The 17722-nt window shown below is 47.4% G+C and overlaps 1 protein-coding gene across 5 annotated transcripts in view; it reads right to left on the bottom strand.

Annotated features, from left to right (window-relative positions):
- Window positions 1-17722, bottom strand: part of Traf3 (TNF receptor associated factor 3) — a 115974-nt gene that overhangs the window by 19733 nt on the left and 78519 nt on the right. For 4 of the 5 annotated variants that reach the window (XM_046453075.2, XM_046453074.2, XM_046453076.2 and 1 more), the window contains 6 exons: window positions 13589-13844; window positions 12446-12497; window positions 9927-10031; window positions 8479-8646; window positions 2648-2728; window positions 179-253 (listed from right to left, as the gene is read on the bottom strand). In XM_046453075.2, the coding sequence (XP_046309031.1) occupies window positions 179-253; window positions 2648-2728; window positions 8479-8646; window positions 9927-10031; window positions 12446-12497; window positions 13589-13827 (720 nt within the window). In that variant the 5' untranslated portion in view covers window positions 13828-13844. The remainder of the gene's footprint in view (window positions 1-178; window positions 254-2647; window positions 2729-8478; window positions 8647-9926; window positions 10032-12445; window positions 12498-13588; window positions 13845-17722) is intronic. The other variant, XM_046453077.2, reaches the window with a different exon arrangement.

Raw genomic sequence — 17722 nt, 5'->3', positions numbered from 1 at the left:
GACCAGGCAAGAGAGTACCCACGCCTGCTGCATGTGGCTTTTGTCACCCATGCAACAGGGCGTTTTCGTTTCATGACAAGGACCAAGAGTCCAGAACTTGCATGTTAAAATGTTAATTTAAGAACTTTCTCTCACGGCAGAATGTCAGTGACTGGAAGGACAAATGTCGGATACTGACCTGAAAAACGCAGCCATAGCGCTTAAAGCTACAGGTGCTGGGGGCATTGACACACTCTGACAAGTGTGCACTCAACTGTAACGGGAAAGAGACGTGAGTTGTGGCACAAACGTTTGCATGAAAATGCTTAAACACATTAGGGCCCAGAGAGTCTCTGGGCCATATTAAGAAGGCTGTTTTATCAGCTAAGGTGTGGACGCACCGTCTGTGCGCTACACTCCAGGCAGCAGATATATAGCATTGTCACGTGTATGCACATATACACACCAATATACAGAAATACATTCACTGTAACATTTCTTAAACTTGCAGTTTCTTTAGAACAAAATTGTTCAAAATGTGATATGCTGTCTGAAGTGCCAGAATTTAAAAAGGAAAGGGAAAAAAAAGTAAACTGAAATGCACATTTAAAGACTATAAACAAAAATTGCATGAAACACAAAAAAAAAAAAAGAAAAAAGAAAGAAGGCATTCAGGATGCAACTGGGTCACACATCTAATATACAGTACACAAAATAAACCCATTCCAATGAAGCTCACACTGCACCATTACTGCAAGACTCGGGTAACTAGAGACGAGCTTCCCCACTGCCTGAAGACTGCTCCCTGGCATGGCCAGAAACTCACCAACTTTTCAAAAACCTCTAAGGCCATCTGAACAACATGAATTACTTATGTTGTCATCTCTAACCAAAGGAAGGAAAATTAGGAGGGGTTGGAAAGCTAATCCTGGAAGAAAAAAAAAACTCCCATTCAGCCCCAGTATTGGTGAAGCAGCTATTAAAAAGAAAGAACGTATTTGAAACTGTCTTATTTGTAAGACATAGACTTATGCACTAGGCCAATGCAACCAGGCCTAGAACATGCTTTTCCGTATGCTGGCACCCCATGTTGTTATGTCAGGGGGTGCGAGTAGGGCCCAGGGCTCCTCGGTCCACCAGGACAAAGGCACACCAGGTGGATATTTTGGACAGAGGGGAAAATGGATCTCCGCCTGCCATGTTCTCTGATGAGAGCTATAGAGGAAGGCCCTAGGAATGCTGGGAGGCCCATGTGGCTCCTGTTACCAACAAACATCGAGAATGGTCTATGAGGTAGGCAGAGTCCTTGTGGTTAAGAATCACACCCTTGCCCTGGACCCAGCAGGAAGCCCTGGGCTGGACTTGGAGGGAAGCATCCAAAGGCACCTGCACATGGTGGGCATGGAGACACGCATGCATAGGAGGCTGCTCTGGCAATGTTAGTTCAGACCTTAAAAGGTTCTTTCAGGGCCACTGATAGAATCAGGAACATACCCAGCTAGTGCTTCTATTGCTGACATCAGGGACACACTGCATCTGACAGGCTATCTTCAATGTACTACTATAAATTCAGTGTTGTATCTTTTCCTAAATTGGTTTTATTCATAGTATTCTGAGTCTCAGAGTCCTACAGACTTTACAGGAGCTTTGAAACAGAGGCAAGAATAACAGCCCAACAGCTCTTTTCACTAGAAACCAAGAGAAATCCAAGTTCAAAGATTTTTTAGAAAAATAACTTAGAGGCAAAAGAGGCAATTTTTGACCCTTATTCAGAGAGCCCTGGGTGAAATTCAGAGAGTGCTCATAAAACCCTGGTAACTGTTTCAGCAGCACAGACTTTTCTCTATTAGTCTTAACAGAACTATCCCATTGCGTATGTGATGCAAATGCACTTTACAGCTCCTCCCACAGGCACATTCGGAGGCCCAGAGACTTCTGTCACCAGGCAAGACCTTCACCCATCAAGGTCCTGGGAAAATGCAGCTTGGTTGAGTGTGGCTCCTGGGGTCTTCCCCACACTCTGTTCCCAGCCTGGGCCCACACAAGCCTTGCTTGGTAGGGACATATGCAGCTGCCCTCTCCTCCAGATCCAGTGGTAGGATTTCAGGCTGCTGGAAAAGGCTGAGTGAGCAGGCTGCTCAGATCAGAGACAGGGAGCCCAGGGAGGGGGTCATCTCTGAGGCTGCCAAGAGCAACCACGGGGATAGATCAGTCACATGCAAAAAATATTCACAGTCCATGGAATTCTTCCATCTGGATATATCCTGATCAGATGAAGTCAACACAAAATCTACCTGTCTCAAAGAAGGCGCCATGGGCAGTGTGAGACGCACAGCCTGTGGGCAAGCTTCCAGCCCACACTTTGTACCCAGGGCTGCCTCTGCCCAGTAGGGTGGTCAAAATGGCTCTGGAATGTCTCTAAGCTAATTTACCTTCTAGGGATAATGTAATGATTCCCTATTTTGAAGTTTTAAACACAGTGCTTTTTGAAACTTAAAGTGCCACCTTTGCTTCCTTGTAGATGAAGCTTCCCATTCTCTCAATTCTTAACAAAACGTTAACCCTGAATTTACTTTCTGGGCTTTTCTTTCCTTGCTTTTCTGCCACATGTTCATTGAAGAGCAAAGACCTAACAAACCCCAGACTGGGCGGAACAGCTGTACCTTACCTCGCTCCTCAGAAGAGTCTGGACACTGCACTTGTGAGGACAGGAGACCACCACGCAGGGACACTCAGTGTCTTCATGTTTCTACAGAGTAGAACAAAGCACATCAGCCTTGAGACACACAGCCAGTCCTCCTTTAGGCCCCACCTCGATTCCTAGGTGGACACAAAGCACTTGTTCTGCTCAGTCCTCAGCTCTGCAAGTTACCTCCCTGGTGTGAGGTCTCAGGTCCCCAGGCACGGAGCAGACTCTGACAAGGAAAGGAAGCTTGTGGAAAACAACTACACAGGTGTTTTCCTACTGACAGCTCCCGTAGCAGTGTCCCCATGTCACACTGCTCCAGGCTCATGCAGCTCCACAAGTGGTGCCTGCTCTTGCACCCTATTCAGCACCTGCCCCAGGCCTCAGCTTGGGATCTGGACATGATGTTTCTCAGACATGTGGACATGGCTTCACATCCTGGGTTCTAAGCTACTGTTCTGAAATATCACACAGATTTCCCTCTGTGTGGGAGAGATGGTCAATTCCAGCTTTGCCTTTCTCTGACTGGTGCACACTGCAGCTCTGCAGAGACTGAATGACGGTGCTAGTTAAACCTGATGCCAGGATACTTGCTGGACGCCTGCCAGAGCACCTGCCCTAGGCACATGAAGGGCAGGACTCTGCTGAGGATACCAAACCCAATGCACAACAAAAACAGAGCCAGAGATGGAAGTGTCCTCTAAACAACACTGTTGAGCAAGGAGCCCAGGCAGAGTTTCCGCAGCAGCCCTGGGCTCTGTGGTCCTCACAGGTCTGTGGGAGGCCTCCTTTGGCCTCAAAGTGCTGCTGTTATTGAGGTGCATGAATGGGGAGGGCACCTGTCCCAGCCTCAGTGTGTCAGAGCCAAGGAAGTGGCCCACACAAGGGAAGTATGTGCCTGGACCTAGGAGGCTCTGCTCCTCTGAGGAAGGCCCGGGCCAAGCACCAGACTCAGCTTTATTTGGTGTGTTTCTAAGGCTCTTGACCCTCTGAGCATGCATGGTGGGCCTGCAGTGCAGAGGGGGAAACCCATGAGGTATAGGCTATTCTGCTCCTGATCCCGGGCCTTGAAGCCTGCAGAATGCAAGTCCAACGCCATCCCAAGCTCATTAGTAGGCCTTAGTAGGGTAAAGCCTGAGTAGACTTTCCTCAGAGAGAGCACTGCATGGGGACCTCAGCACCAGGTTGAGGACACCCATGCTGCTGGCTGGGTGGATCCCAAGTTCCCAGGGACCTTGAGGTAAAGGCTTTTTGTGTATTCCAATGGTCTCACCAATATGATCTCGATCCTTCATAAGTAAATGGGGAGTGATCAGCCCACTTTCCCAGGGTGCTGAGGGCCGAGTCAGTGCAGGCCTGCAGAGCTGAGTGCTGGCTCTGAAACAGGGTGAAGGCTCCATAGAGACTTGGCCCTCTCCCTGGACCTGGGGGCTCATAACCTGATTCACCCTGCTGGTGCCCATGGTGCCCATATCACACAGGACAGTGCTGAGGGAAGTTTAGGGTGGTGCTGGGACAGAGTCTAAGGACAGCAGGGCTGGAGGCCAGAGGGGCAATACCTTCGCATACTTTTTAAAGTCTACGCAAGGCTATCTGCCAACTTCCAGATGCAGAACTGCGAGAGTAAATCACTGCTGTTTCAAGATCCCAACTCTGTAGTGCTTTGCTACATTTGCCAAGTACTGCAAAGTAAAAAGACCTGTCAATCTTTTTTAATTTTGAGTACTCTTTGCATATTAATGAATCAGTCTTGTTTATAAAAGAAAATGCAACTTCGAGATGGACACAAACAGATGTGACAGGACACCCATGAGGCCACCACCTAGGTAAAATATGTCCACCTTCCACCTCCCTGTTCCTCCTCCCCACCTCAGCCTCAATTTCCTCTAGGAGAGACCCTAGGCCACAAGCCTGCATTTTCTATCCTATTTCCTAGCAAAGTTTTGTTACACAAACAAGTTTTATTACAAAACACTGCTTGATTTTGACTGTTTTTGAATCTTATTAAAATGGAACTCTGGACAGGAGTCCCATGTGGCGGGCTGTGTCCTGCTTCTGTGACTGACCCACAAACTGCACAGAGTTTGCAGGTCCCTTATGTCCACTGTCTCGTCGCATGCTGCACGGCTCTATGATGAAGCTGTGACACGTTTTCACTGCCTTGTCACACACTGCAGGGATCCCACACTGAAGTGCTCTCATCCTCTAGCAGGGGCTCAGGCTGCTACCGGATTCTGCTGCTCTGGTCACAGCTGGCCACAATTCCTGGTGTGCGTATGCAACAATCCTGTCTGTGTACCCAGGAAGGGCACTGCCAGTTGACTTAGCATGAATGTTCAACCTGATAAAACACTGCCAGCTGCTTTCCAAAGTGGCCTTGCACAAACTGCCACCAGAATATATTTATTTTTCCACACAAGGTCTTTACAATCCTTTCCACAAATTAATTGAGCTGTTTAAAGACACATAATAATTTCTAGAATAAGAGAAAACAATTTTTCTGACACTTTAAATCGTGCTGATTAAATATGGCAAATAAAGGGCTGAGGATATAGCTTAGTTGGTACAATGCCTGCCTCGCATGCACAAAGCCCTGGGTTCGATCCCCAGTACCACACACACACATAAAAAGGCAAATAAAACTTGGAAATAGGGGGCTGAGGTTGTGGCTCAGTAGCAGTGCACTCGCCTAGCATGTTCAAGGCACTGGGTTCGATCCTCAGCACCACATAAAAATAAAAACAAATAAAAATAAAGGTACTGTATCCAACTACAACTAAAAATAAATAATACTAAAAAAAAACTTGGAAATAGCTGATACCCTGTCCCACAGTTTAAACATAGAACAGAAATCCTCAGAACACTGCAATGATCCAGAGCTTCAATGCTTCACTGATGCATACCGGGCCAACATTTGATATATGTTACACACCACAAAAAGGAAACATAGAGCCAGGTGTGGTGGCACGTGCCTGTAATCTTAGTGACTCAGGAGGCCGAGGCAAGAGGACTATAAATTTAAGGCAATTTAGCAAGACCCTATCACAAAATAAAATAAAGGGCTGGGGTTACTTCTCAGTGACAGAGTGGCCCTGGGTTCAGTCTCCAGGATTACTTCAAAACAAACAAAAACAGGAAATAGGATGGCCGAGGCTTTCTGTCTGCATACATTAGATGGCTGCTCTTTTTAAAAATAGACTTAAAGCCTGAGAGGATGAGATTAAATGTGTTAGAGGACGAGATTAAGAGTGTTAGAGTAGAAAGACCAAAGGATCTAGGAATCCAGTCAGGCCACTGAAGGGAGAGGAGGCCCAGGGCAAGTCCCAGCACCTTCCTAGGCGTGTGAAAAAGTTCCTGTGCACAGTATTGCCCAGGTGCAGGAAGGGCGGGCACCCGCAGTGACCTTGAACACATGGGCTCCTCAGAACCTTTACAGGCTCGGGGGAAGCATGGCAGACTTGGAGATGGACTCTAGGACCCATGCTGCTGAAACAGCACACCCAGACCTTCCATCACAAGAGAGTACTAAGACCTCTGTCACCTCTTCACATAATTCATGCTAACAATCGCTCCACGCCTGAGCACCCTGTCTGTGGCTGATGAATTCAAGAGCCAGGTCAAAGTACATGCCACTGCTCACTGACGCCCTCCCTCCCTGTCGGTGATAGTCAGGGTGCTACCCTCACTAGGGGAACCAAAGAGTGTCCTTGGCCGTCTCCCTCCTAGAGCGCATCCAGAAGGAGAAAGACTACCAATTATTCTCACGTATGACCCAAGGGAGGAACACAAGGTGTAGGCCCGACAGGCCCTCCATGGAATCGGGGATAGAGCCCAGGGGCACTTACCACTAAGCCACATCTCCAGCCCCACCCCCATCTATTTCTGTATTTATATTTACAGACAGGGTCTCGTTGAGTTGCTTAGGGCCTCACTAAGTTGCTGAGGCTGGCTTTGATCGTGTGATCCTCCTGCCTCTGCCTCTCGAGCCACTGGAATTACAGGCATGGGCCACTGTGCCCGGATACCATGCCAGATCTTAGCATCTGACTTCGCCTTGTCTATGCCCACTCAGTTACATATTTGGTGTTTAACTGACAGGCTCTACAATTCCTTCTCAAACAAAAATTAATTGCTGGATTCTATGTTCCAAATAATTGATTTTTGCAAGAAGCCAAGTGTAACTTCAATAGCAATATATTAACAAGTGTAAGGCCTGAGGTACTATTCATTAGGTACGTCTCACTCACTGGAAGGTCACTCTTGGAGGAACTGCTCGCTTACAAGTAATACTGCTATTTCCCAACTTGCCTAAACATTCTCAGTAACTGGGAAATCTATGGTATCCCATAAGAGAAAAAGAATTCCCAGTGCGAGAGAGGCCAAGGCCCAGGATGGTGACAGGAGGTAAATTACACACAGATGGTAAAGCAGAACACATTTCATTTTATAGGGAAAAATCTAGGGCAAGAAAACTCTCTCTAAGTTATAGCTATTGAGTGCTCCAGAATATTCACACAACAAGCTCTCTGGGGGCCCTCATGCCCTGGCCACGGCTTCCTCTGCCTTGGGGATGCCACTCTACCCTTCTTTAAGTCTACTCCTCTGCTGATGACCACCCCTCGTTGACAATCTGGAAGGTGTGCCCAGGCCTCTGTGAACTCTGGCCCTGCTCTCTACTCACAGTGCCACAGCCGCAAGGAGCACCAATCACAAATCTGCAGCCTGGATCACTTCCCTCCACTGCTCTGCCCCCGAGCCTATTACCTCTATTGCACTGCAGTCAAGGGACACCCCAGTCCACTAGCTGATCCTGCCACAAGGGCTGGCCTCATCCTTACCCCAAACTCAGCTAAGCCATTGGCTGATCCTATTGCCCCACCTTCAAGACATACTGCAGTACCACTGTGCCCCTACTGCCTGCACACCTGCCTCCCCAGCTCAAGGCAACCCTGTGCCTTTCCCTCATCCTGGTGTTCCATGCAGTTCCTGAAACCCACGTGCCATCTCAGATTCAGACCCCAGTGCTCCCAAGCAGGCCCCTCTACACAAACCACCCAACTGCCTGGGAAGCCAGCCCTCGCCATCCCTGGCCTTACACCAGGTAAGCTGCCTTCACAGTTGTGTATTATTATCTCTTCAAACAAGAGGGTGAGCTGCCTGAGGATTCACTGTCTCTTGGAAGGGCCCTGGCAAACCGTGGGCACACAGCAAGCCTTTGCTCAGTGAATGGACAGATTTAAAGTCTATCCTCCCCACTCAACAGCTCTCCTTTCTCTTTAATTTATACAGAAGTGACATGATTCCAGCACACAGTACAGAATCATGCCAAAAAAACCAGAGCAGGAAAACATTTTAAATTCTCCTCTCTCCAAAGCAGACAGCTGAGCTTCAGCACTGCAGGACAAACCAGCCTGCCGTGAGGAATGGTTATGTCATGCAGCTGTGAAAAGATGAGCACCCCATCTCAATTTTGAGGACTTTCTCTAAGACACGTTACAAATTCTATTGTTTTTGAACAATCATTCTTCACATTTTTGACACCCCAAATGATATTCAATCAAGGCAATAAAAATGTTAAATATATAAATCAAAATAGGCAAAACAAATATAGCTTTACTCTGAAATAAAGTTAGATGAAAAGTGCTATCTAGTCCTCCTCGCTCTCTAAGGCCATCAGAATCATCATTTAGAAAGCATTCTGCAGGGGGTGTGTCTGAACGTACAGCGGGGAGAAACCAGCAACGCTGGGCTGTGAATGAACCATTTTGTCCCAAGTTTTAAGCTGGGTAACACTCTTTACAGTCTTCACGCACCTGCAGTGTGACCATCGGGACTTGGCTTTTGCAGTGATTACACGTGGCCTCACGGTATTTACATGCCTTTTCAACGTGATCGCGCAGGTCTTTTCTCAAGACTTTTTCTTTACAGTCGGCACGGACACAGGGAAGTTCCTCAAACTGGCAGTCATTTTTTAGATGCACCTGTAGGACAAACCACTCAAAAATTCTTAACTGGCAAAAAAAAAAAAAAAATCAGTCTGAAATGCAGATTCTAACCTCTATGCAATGAAAACTCACAGAAAGCACCTTCGGCTCTTCAGGGTTAGTGGTGGCACTAACTGTCACTGAGGCACTTACTATGCTCAGGGTTCCTCCACATGCTGTGGAAGAGAGTTGACACTTCCTCCCAGACAGAGATGGTTGGGTACCAGCTAAGAACTTTCCTTTATTTCAATTCAAACATCCTCCCAGGATGAAACAGGATACTAATTTTAAAAAGAACATGGAGGGCTGGTGTTGTAGCTCAGTGGTAGAGCACTTGCCTAGCACGTGTGAGGCATTGGGCTGGATCCTCAACACTACATAAAATAAACAAACAAAATAAAGGTATTGTGTCCACCTACAACTTTTAAAAAGTTAAAAAAAAAAAAAAGAACATGGAAAAAATCCATGTGGAATTTCATTATGAAAAAAGGTTTCATGTGCCTTGCAAAATTAAAATCCAACCTAAATCCTCCTGCTAGGGCAGGAGGATTCCAAGTTTGAGGCCAGCCTTACCATCTTTAGCAAGACTCAGTCTCAAAATAAAAAATAAAAAGGGAGGGGACAGAGCTCAGTGATAGAGTACCATGGGTTTAATTTCTGGTACCACCAAAAAAAAAAAAAAAAAAAAAAAAATCCAACTCAGGCTTTCAGGTTTCTCTCTATTCTAATTAAGGTAGGCATGCCAACAACTCTACCAATGGTATCATAAAAATAACACTGTATGCCCCAGAGGTCAGACCATTTTCCTAGAGACTGTGTGTTTTAATACATGTTTATGTTACAAAGTATTGGGACATTTTCATCTATGCATATATTATGCTTTTTTAAAAAAGTATTTTTTAGTTGTCAGTAAATCTTCTCACATATGCCAGGCAAGTGCTCTACCTCTGAACCACAGCTCCAGTCCGCCCATATAACTCCTGATCATCATCCACCGTTCTTCTATCCTCCCCAAGACAGTGATTTAAAAACTTTTATTTATTTATTTTTTGCTACTGGCAACTGAACCCAGGGGAGCTCTACCACTGAACCACATTCCCAGCCCTTTTTATATTTTATTTAGAGACAGGGTCTCGCTAAGTTACTTAGGGTCTCAATAAGTCCCTGAGGCTGGCTTTGAAATTGGATCCTCCTGCCTCAGCTTCTTGAGTCACTGGGATTGCAGAGAGGGACCTGAATTCCTCAGCAGGAAATTGTCTGGTGCCACAGGCACCTACCAGAAGCTGACCCAGGGTTAACTGCTCTGCACATCCTCTGCTCTCGTTCCGACAGTAGATCTGAAGGGCGAGGATCTCTCTCTTGCAGCAATTGTCTTTAAACACCTAAAAATGAAAGATGGTTATTTTAGAGGATTAATATTTCTGAATCTCCACATGCTACTGTTTTGGACAAGGCAAACCACTCTTAAAAACTCATGAGAGGGGCTGGGGTTGTGGCTCAGTGGTAGAGCGCTTGTCTCACATGTGTGAGGCACTGGGTTCAATTCTCAGCACCGCATATAAATAAATGAGTAAAATAAAGATCCGTCACACTAAAAAATATTTAAAAAAAAAACCTCATGAGAGCAACTCTGACAGTAGACCTCAGAAAGTACAAAGGACGCTCTTAATTTCTACAAGTGGAATAAAAGAGCTGTACCAGCAAGAAACAGGGTTCAAGTCACACGCCCATGACAACTATCTTCTAATAGATGAGCCCAAAGAAAAGGAATTACATTGAACTGTTCAAGGTCACTCTGAAGCACCCACCATTCTCCCTTTCATCTTTTATTTTCAGACAGTTGAGAACTTTTGACATAACTTTAGTTGTGGAGGGCTGGGCAGGCCCAAGCGCAGGCCGCGCTCTGTGGGGTGCATCTCCTAACAAAGGACCCCCGCAGACAGGCTAGCGCATAGGTTGCTTGCTAGGAAACCAGGCCAATTACTGCATGGGACCATATTTTAGAATGATTTGTAAAACATTTATTTTGGTTTCTTTTCCTGAGTTTATGCTGCTTATAATTCATATTTATCCCAAAATGAAGCTTTTAAATACATAGCACAAAGGTCCATTAATAATGGAATATTTCTTTAAAAATAAAAACCTGCCTGGCTTTAATTTTATTTTCCCCTAGAAAACAAATGCTCTCCCTCTAACAGTCCACAGTGCCTCATCCTCAGAAAGATCCTGAGAAACTCCCCTCTGTCGACCCCAGGCTTGAAGGAGGGAAACAGGCACTCAACAGACCTTTCCTAGCCTCCCAGGCCAAGAGCAGATTTAGCAGCTTGAAAAAACTGATTTGGAGACAATCTAATCCCTCATAAACATGATTTTTAAAAAGGTCACGAATTAAGGTACAAAAGTCATCAAAACAGCTATTTTTCTATGCCACGAAGTTCCCTAAGTTGTTGGAGTCTAAGGTATTAACAAAAAAGTACTGATTGAAAACAACCAGAGTAGCCAAGTCAGAGTCTGAGCGCTGAAAAGGTCTGAGATCACTGACTCCAAGGCCCCTTTTCCAGGTAAGAAGCCTGAAGGCCCATACCACTTGGGGACTACTGGGTGTTCCAGGTCCCCTGGGGCCCCACTGGCTCTGCTCTGACCATGAGGACTTAGGCTTTACTCTGTCTTATTAATGATTCTTCAGCAAAACTAGTAATCTTTCGTTAGCTATCAATGTCACTGAAAAATAAAGATCATCATTCTGAATAACAAAAGAGACCAATACCCCCCTTAACCTGTGATTCCAACCCCCTCAGTCATGCTTGTCAGGGGTGTGTGAGCACCTTCACGGTTAGCAGGTCGAGTAACTGCCATTCTTGTGATCACTGACCTAAGACTTTAGCAGGGGAATGCTAAGAAAAGGCATGGGGGGGTGGTGGGCCAGTTTTTTTTCCAAGCCTTCCAGAGCAGGTTCCAATGAGTGCCCTGTCCCCAGCAGACCAGGGGCATCTGCTGCCAGTAGCCTCACACTTTACATTTACCTAGACTGCCCTGACTGACAAGTTCAACTTCTGCAAGTGCTTAAGACAGCAAAACCCCGAGCAGGAATCTTACTGTACAATTTAATGACTTACATTAAAAACTTGTTAGGTTCATTAATCAAAATATTGGAACCACATACATTTTTATTGATCTTTAAGTGCTTTAAGAATGAGTCCTTTTAAACCACAAGTGTGCCCGGCAGGGCTTGGCAGGGCTTAGCAGGGCGTGGATGACTGCCTTAGGCCCCAGCGGGAAGCCGGTGGGTGAGTCAGTGGGTGGCCCCTTGCACCCTAAGTGGGCAGGGACATCCATGGGCTTGGCTGGCATGGACACTGCCTGGGAAGAGGACAGAGAACAAATTCAAAGGAACCCCTCACACTAGCGCACATCTGAAGGTACCATCTAGCCTAAGGGCTGAGCATCAACTGATGACTGCAGGGGCAGACCACAGACGGCCCTCGACAGCACCTCACTCACACCAACTCCCTGACTCCTCATAAATCTCTGGGGTCTTAGCAGGTGACACTTTGTTGTTACAGCAAGATGGGCTCAGAGGTCAAAGTGCCTCACAGGGGACACCCAGGGATCTGATCCCCCTCCTCTGCCCAGGTGCTTACATGGTACTGGGCCTCAAAGCCCGCTGCACCAACCACCTGTTCAACCCGGGATGCAACTGAGCTCCAGGGCCTGCAGAGTACCAAATGCAGACTATGTGGAGAGGTACCCAGCTTAAAACTCCTGACAAAACAGTTCATTCACAGCCCAAGAATACCTTGTCTTTAACGATGCTTTCTTGACACGCTGTACATTTTGGACTCGAGGAACTGGAGGAAACACAATAGTGACATTAGAGCAGAGTCCCTTTCTCACTGGGCTCCCTGGACACGAGGACCCACCCCCTTTCTGGTCAGGCGCCAGCTTGGGCAATAGGCAGAGCATCAGGATGCCACGGGCAATCTGGTTTAAACATGAAGCCTCTGGAGAGAAGGGCGGAATTCTTTTTTAAATGGTAATTTTTCAAAAGGAAGCTATTAAGTACAACAGCTTAGTTCAATTCCCTTGGAAAGCCCCTCTTGAAGCACATGAAAGCGCCATGTCCTAAGGGAAGGCAAACGTGCTGCTGCGGGAGGCTGGGTGCTCCTGCCCCGACACCAACCAGTTCTTGCTCCACAGTGAACCTTCTCTGCTGCATGTTGAAAGGCCAGTGCCAGCTGGAGGGGAGCTGCCCTCCCTATTTGCCACAGGCCTCTCCTGGGCCTGAGGTGCAGTTAGGCCCTGGGCCCCCGGCTGGGGGACATCAGTGCTGAGCCTGTGGTGCCATTGCTTTCGCCTTGCCCCCAGGTTGGGCAAAGCCAAGCTGGCTACCTAGGTTAGGTGGGCAAGACCACAGTAGTAAGATAGGACAGGTCACAGCTGGTGGCGGGGGGACAGTCTGGCTGCTGGGCTCCCTGGGGCTGGGAGCAAGCACATCTGGGCAAGGCTCTGCCTGTACTGTATGCTGACTCTACCTCCCTCCAGCATGCGCAGTAGAGCACCTGTACACACACTTGCTGGTGCCCGTCCGCCCACAGAACACTGAGTGCCTCAAACACGACTGCCACAGAGGTAAGGACACCATGGTTTTGTGGACAGAGTGGCCAACATCACCAAGGGAGGCTTCACAGGATGGAACTGGGGAGGATGCAGGGCAGGTGGGGCAGGTACAGGGTGACCTCAGAGACTCAGGCATGGGATCCCACGGACTTTCCCCAAAGGACTCACAAGCTGGGCAGAGACTCTCATTCACTGCCTCTGGGCTTGAAGCCGTCAAGGTTGACTTTTACTTTCGAGAGAAATGAAATGGAAGGAAGGAGAGGTGGAAGAGCAGGGACAGGCACAGTAGGCTGCTGGCAAGGCGTGGTACTTGGGGACCCACCTCAGCAGGGTGGCCATGCAGCTTTCGCAGAACCGGTGCCCACACTCGGTCTGCCTGGGGTTGCACAGCACCAGGCGGCACTTCTCACACTTGTACTTGTCCTCCACGGCCTTCACAAACTTCTCCTTATAGCCTCCTTGCTCGGGGACCAGCACAGACCCACTGCGGTCGGGCTGCAGCTTCAGTGGGGGGTTGGTCTGCAGTGCGCCCACGGAGTCCATCTTTTTACTCGACTCCATTTTAGGAAAGAGAAATTCTGCCAGGAAAAGACAATAGGTCAGGAGAGCGCCACCCTGTCACCCCAGGCAGGGAAGGAACAAACAGCTCTGGAAAAGCAAAAGTGCCTGAGAGACCCCTGCGATCCCTTCTGCCTGTCCCTACAGGCTGCGAATGGGACGCGACTAAATGGCTTCTTTCTGTGATGGTATTTCTATCTGAATACCACCAGTACTACCACCAAAAATACTCCCTAGGGGTATACCGGGGAAACTATATTTTCAAGGTACTTTAAAATCCTATGCATCGGGCTGGGGATGTGGCTCAAGCGGTAGCGCGCTCGCCTGGCAGGCGTGCGGCCCGGGTTCGATCCTCAGCACCACATACAAACAAAGATGTTGTGTCCGCCGAAAAGCTAAAAAATAAATATTAAAAAAAAAAAAATCCTATGCATCTTTTTTTTTTTTATTGTTCGTTGTTCAAAACATTACATAGTTCTTGACATATCATATTTCACACTTTGATTCAAGTGGGTTATGAACTCCCATTTTTACCCCGTATACAGATCGCAGAATCACATCGGTTACACATCCACTGATGCATCTTTCCAATATTTAGGTCAAAGCAGTAGCCACTGTCAGTCAATTTTACATCCTGGTTAACTTTACAGCATGATTCCAGGTGTCTCTGTCACACCATGATGACACTGCAGTTAAGCCCAGGCCAGAACAGTATGACGCATCTCCACGCAGTGCTGGCCATGACTGATGTGCTTCCAGAAGTCCAGCAACACTCCTTATAAAGTGAAGCCCCACCTCGTGCCCACTAGCCCTTCAAGCTCTGCTTCTGCCCCCAACTGTGGCTTTACCAGGTCCTGAATCACCCTAAGCGCTCTGCATTGCTGAGCGCTGGGTGGGCCCCTCTGCAGGGCATTTTCTTTTTCTTTTCTTTTTTGTGGTACTAAGTATTCAACTCTAGGGTGCTTTACTACAGCTCCATCCCCAGACCTTTCTATTTTTTTTTTATATTTGGGGACAGGGTCTAAGTTGAAGATGCTGGCCTTGAACTTGCACACCTGCTTCAGCCCGCTTAACTGCTGGGTGTGCTTGCTGTGCTCTGCCCCCAGGTTGCAAGGCATTTTCACACCAAGGCTGAGAGGTGTACATGGCAGGGGGCCCTTTGCACATGAGGCCAAGGGTCAGGTAGATACTAAGATGTCTAGCAACAGGGCTGGCTGGATGGGGTCTCCTGTGCCTCTGGGCAGGCTCTCCTACTGCACCTGGCTCAAAGTTTCTCTGCAAGGATGACTGCCTCCCACCTGCAAGTCCATGCACTGGTAAAGTAAGCACTACTAAAAATGAGGCACAAAGTCTCTGTCCACTGAAACTGTGAGGTCAAGTAAACAAAAATTATCACAAAGCAGCTGCATAAAGTTCCTATGGAAACATTAGCTTAAATGACAATTATACTATGCATTAATGAATATGAGCTTAGCTGGGTGTGATGGCAGCAGTATGGGAGGCTGAGGCAGGAGGATCGCAAGTTCAAAGCCAGACTCGGCAAAAGTGAAGTGCTAAGCAACTCAGTAAGACTCTGTCTAAATAAAATACAAAATAGGGCTGGGGATGTGGCTCAGTGGCGCCCGAGTTTAATCCCTGGTACCCACCCCCCAAAAAAAGAATAAATATGAATAAACTAATCATTCTGAATATTTGCTGATACATTTATCTAAAGCACATTTTGAATGTTTCCAGATGGTGGTATAAAGGCTGTTTTTTCTAATTTTCTGGATATTATACAATGAGTGTAGATAAAAGTGTTGAGATAGATCTGTGCTTCACAAACTTTCTGAGGGAAGTTTCTGCCTAGATTCTTGCAACATTTGTTTACCGGCTTCTGTTGGGCAGCTCTAGCTCATGGGCGTATGTGTCCTTCCAGCCTCTGGGCCCAGCCAGCCCTACTCACCCACATGCCTCAGTAAGGAAGGGAGGCCACAAGGAGACTGGTGATCACATGTGGACTAGGCATGCAGGCCCCAGGGGGAGATCCAGACCCAGATGCCTGATGGAGCCTCTGCACTGAGATTCACTCTCCCAGCCCAATGCTCCTCCATCCTTTTCCATAACAGGGTAATGTAGCTGTTGACCAATGAAGTGTCTTTCAAAATGAATCGGTTCCCTGGCAGGTGAGGTGGTGCACACATCTGTAATCCCAGTGGCTTGGGAGGCTGAGGCAGGAGGATTCCAAGTTCAAGGTCAGCCTCAGCTATTTAGCAAGGACCTCAGCAAATTAAGGAAACCCTGTCTCAAAATAAAAAGGACAGGAAATGCAGCTCAGTGGTAGAGCACCCCGGGGCTCAATCCCCAGTGTGTGTGTGTGTGTGTGTGTGTACACCAAACACCAAATTCTTTTTTGTTTGTTTTGGTACTGGAGAGTGCACCCAGGAGTGCTTTACTACTAAGCAATACTATCCCTAGTACTGACCCAGGAGTGCTTTACTACTAAGCAATACTATCCCTAGTACTGACCCAGGAGTGCTTTACTACTAAGCAATACTATCCCTAGTACTGACTTTTGAGACAGGGTCTTACTAAGCTGCTGACACTGGCTTCAAACTTGTGATCCTCCTGCTCAGCCTACAGGCACTGGGATTACAGATGTGTGCCACAGTACCACACATGTGACAAATTTTACTCACAAGATCCTGGGCATCCACCCCAGGCCCAAACCTCCTCTCTGCAGGGAGAGACTCAGAGGGGCCACTGTGCACCTCAGGCCAGCAGGGCAGACACAGGGATGCGAAAGGCAGCAGAGCCAGCTCCTCCCTCTCCTCTGAGCTCTGTTCTTGCACTGCTTCTTGCTGCCTCTTTCTGAGGCTCAGAGAATGAATGTTTCATGGCTGCGGAGGGATCAAACCACTGCCAACAGCACAACACCTGACAGAGTCATGATGTGGTGGTGAGGCTACACCTAGGTTAGCTTTAATAAAGTACAATGTGGCTATGGAAAAGTGAGGCCACCTGTGTGAGATTTGGGGACTTGTGAAAACAAAAGAAGTTTTCGAGATGACCTCAACGGGTCAGGGACTCTGCTTGCAACCAGAATCCCATCCATTTGGATGCCTGCTGATCTTTCCTAACTTAGTGAAGAAAGGATCCAGGGCTAACTGCATCCAATGAAAGGGTTGGCCGGACCCAACCTGCTGCCCACTACCTACCCCTCAGATACTTTAGCTTCCCAGCCCTGGCCTCTGACAGCGTATTGATAAATTGCCCAGGCTTGGGGCTGGGGTTTGGCTCAGTGGTATAGCACCAGTCTAGCATGTGTGACACTGGGTTCGATTCTCAGCACTGCATATAAATAAATAAAGTAAAGGTCCATTGACAGGTAAAAAATATTTATTTAAAAAATAAAAATTGCCCAGGCTGGCCTGGACTTGTGATTCTCTTGGCTCAGTCTTCTGAATAGTGGGGATTACAGGTGTGTGACCTGCACCTGGCTTATAAATTGCTTTTTGTTGAAATTACATTGCACTCATGATGGTCGTCTTCTGGGTTTTGCTACATATTTCAATGTTATTTTTCACATGCAAATAGTGTGAAGAGATTTTCCTACATGAGAAAATACTGGTTATACAAGATGACACACCACGTGAATTAACAGCTTCTGTAATTGAGAAGCTAACAACTGCCTAGCTACATTTCTCCCCCAAAACACAAACTGAGTCTCCAGTGGCAATATATTCAAAGCTAAGGAGTCCACACCATATCAAGGGAGCCCTTCCTCACTCAGCACCAGCGCCACTTTGGAGCCGGACAACATCCTGACTGTGTTCCTCAGAACGCCGACTTTAAGAGCCATGGTTCAGGCTCCAGCTCCCTGAGCCAAGGTGAGCTACTAGGGGCAGGGTGGAGAGGG

This window comes from Marmota monax, unplaced genomic scaffold (assembly GCF_021218885.2).
Source record: "Marmota monax isolate L192 unplaced genomic scaffold, Marmota_monax_Labrador192_F-V1.1 WCK01_AAM20220418_F8-fsc00190, whole genome shotgun sequence".
Lineage (NCBI taxonomy): Eukaryota > Metazoa > Chordata > Mammalia > Rodentia > Sciuridae > Marmota > Marmota monax.
Note: the sequence above shows the minus strand (reverse complement) of the source record. Positions and strands in the feature narration are given on the sequence as shown.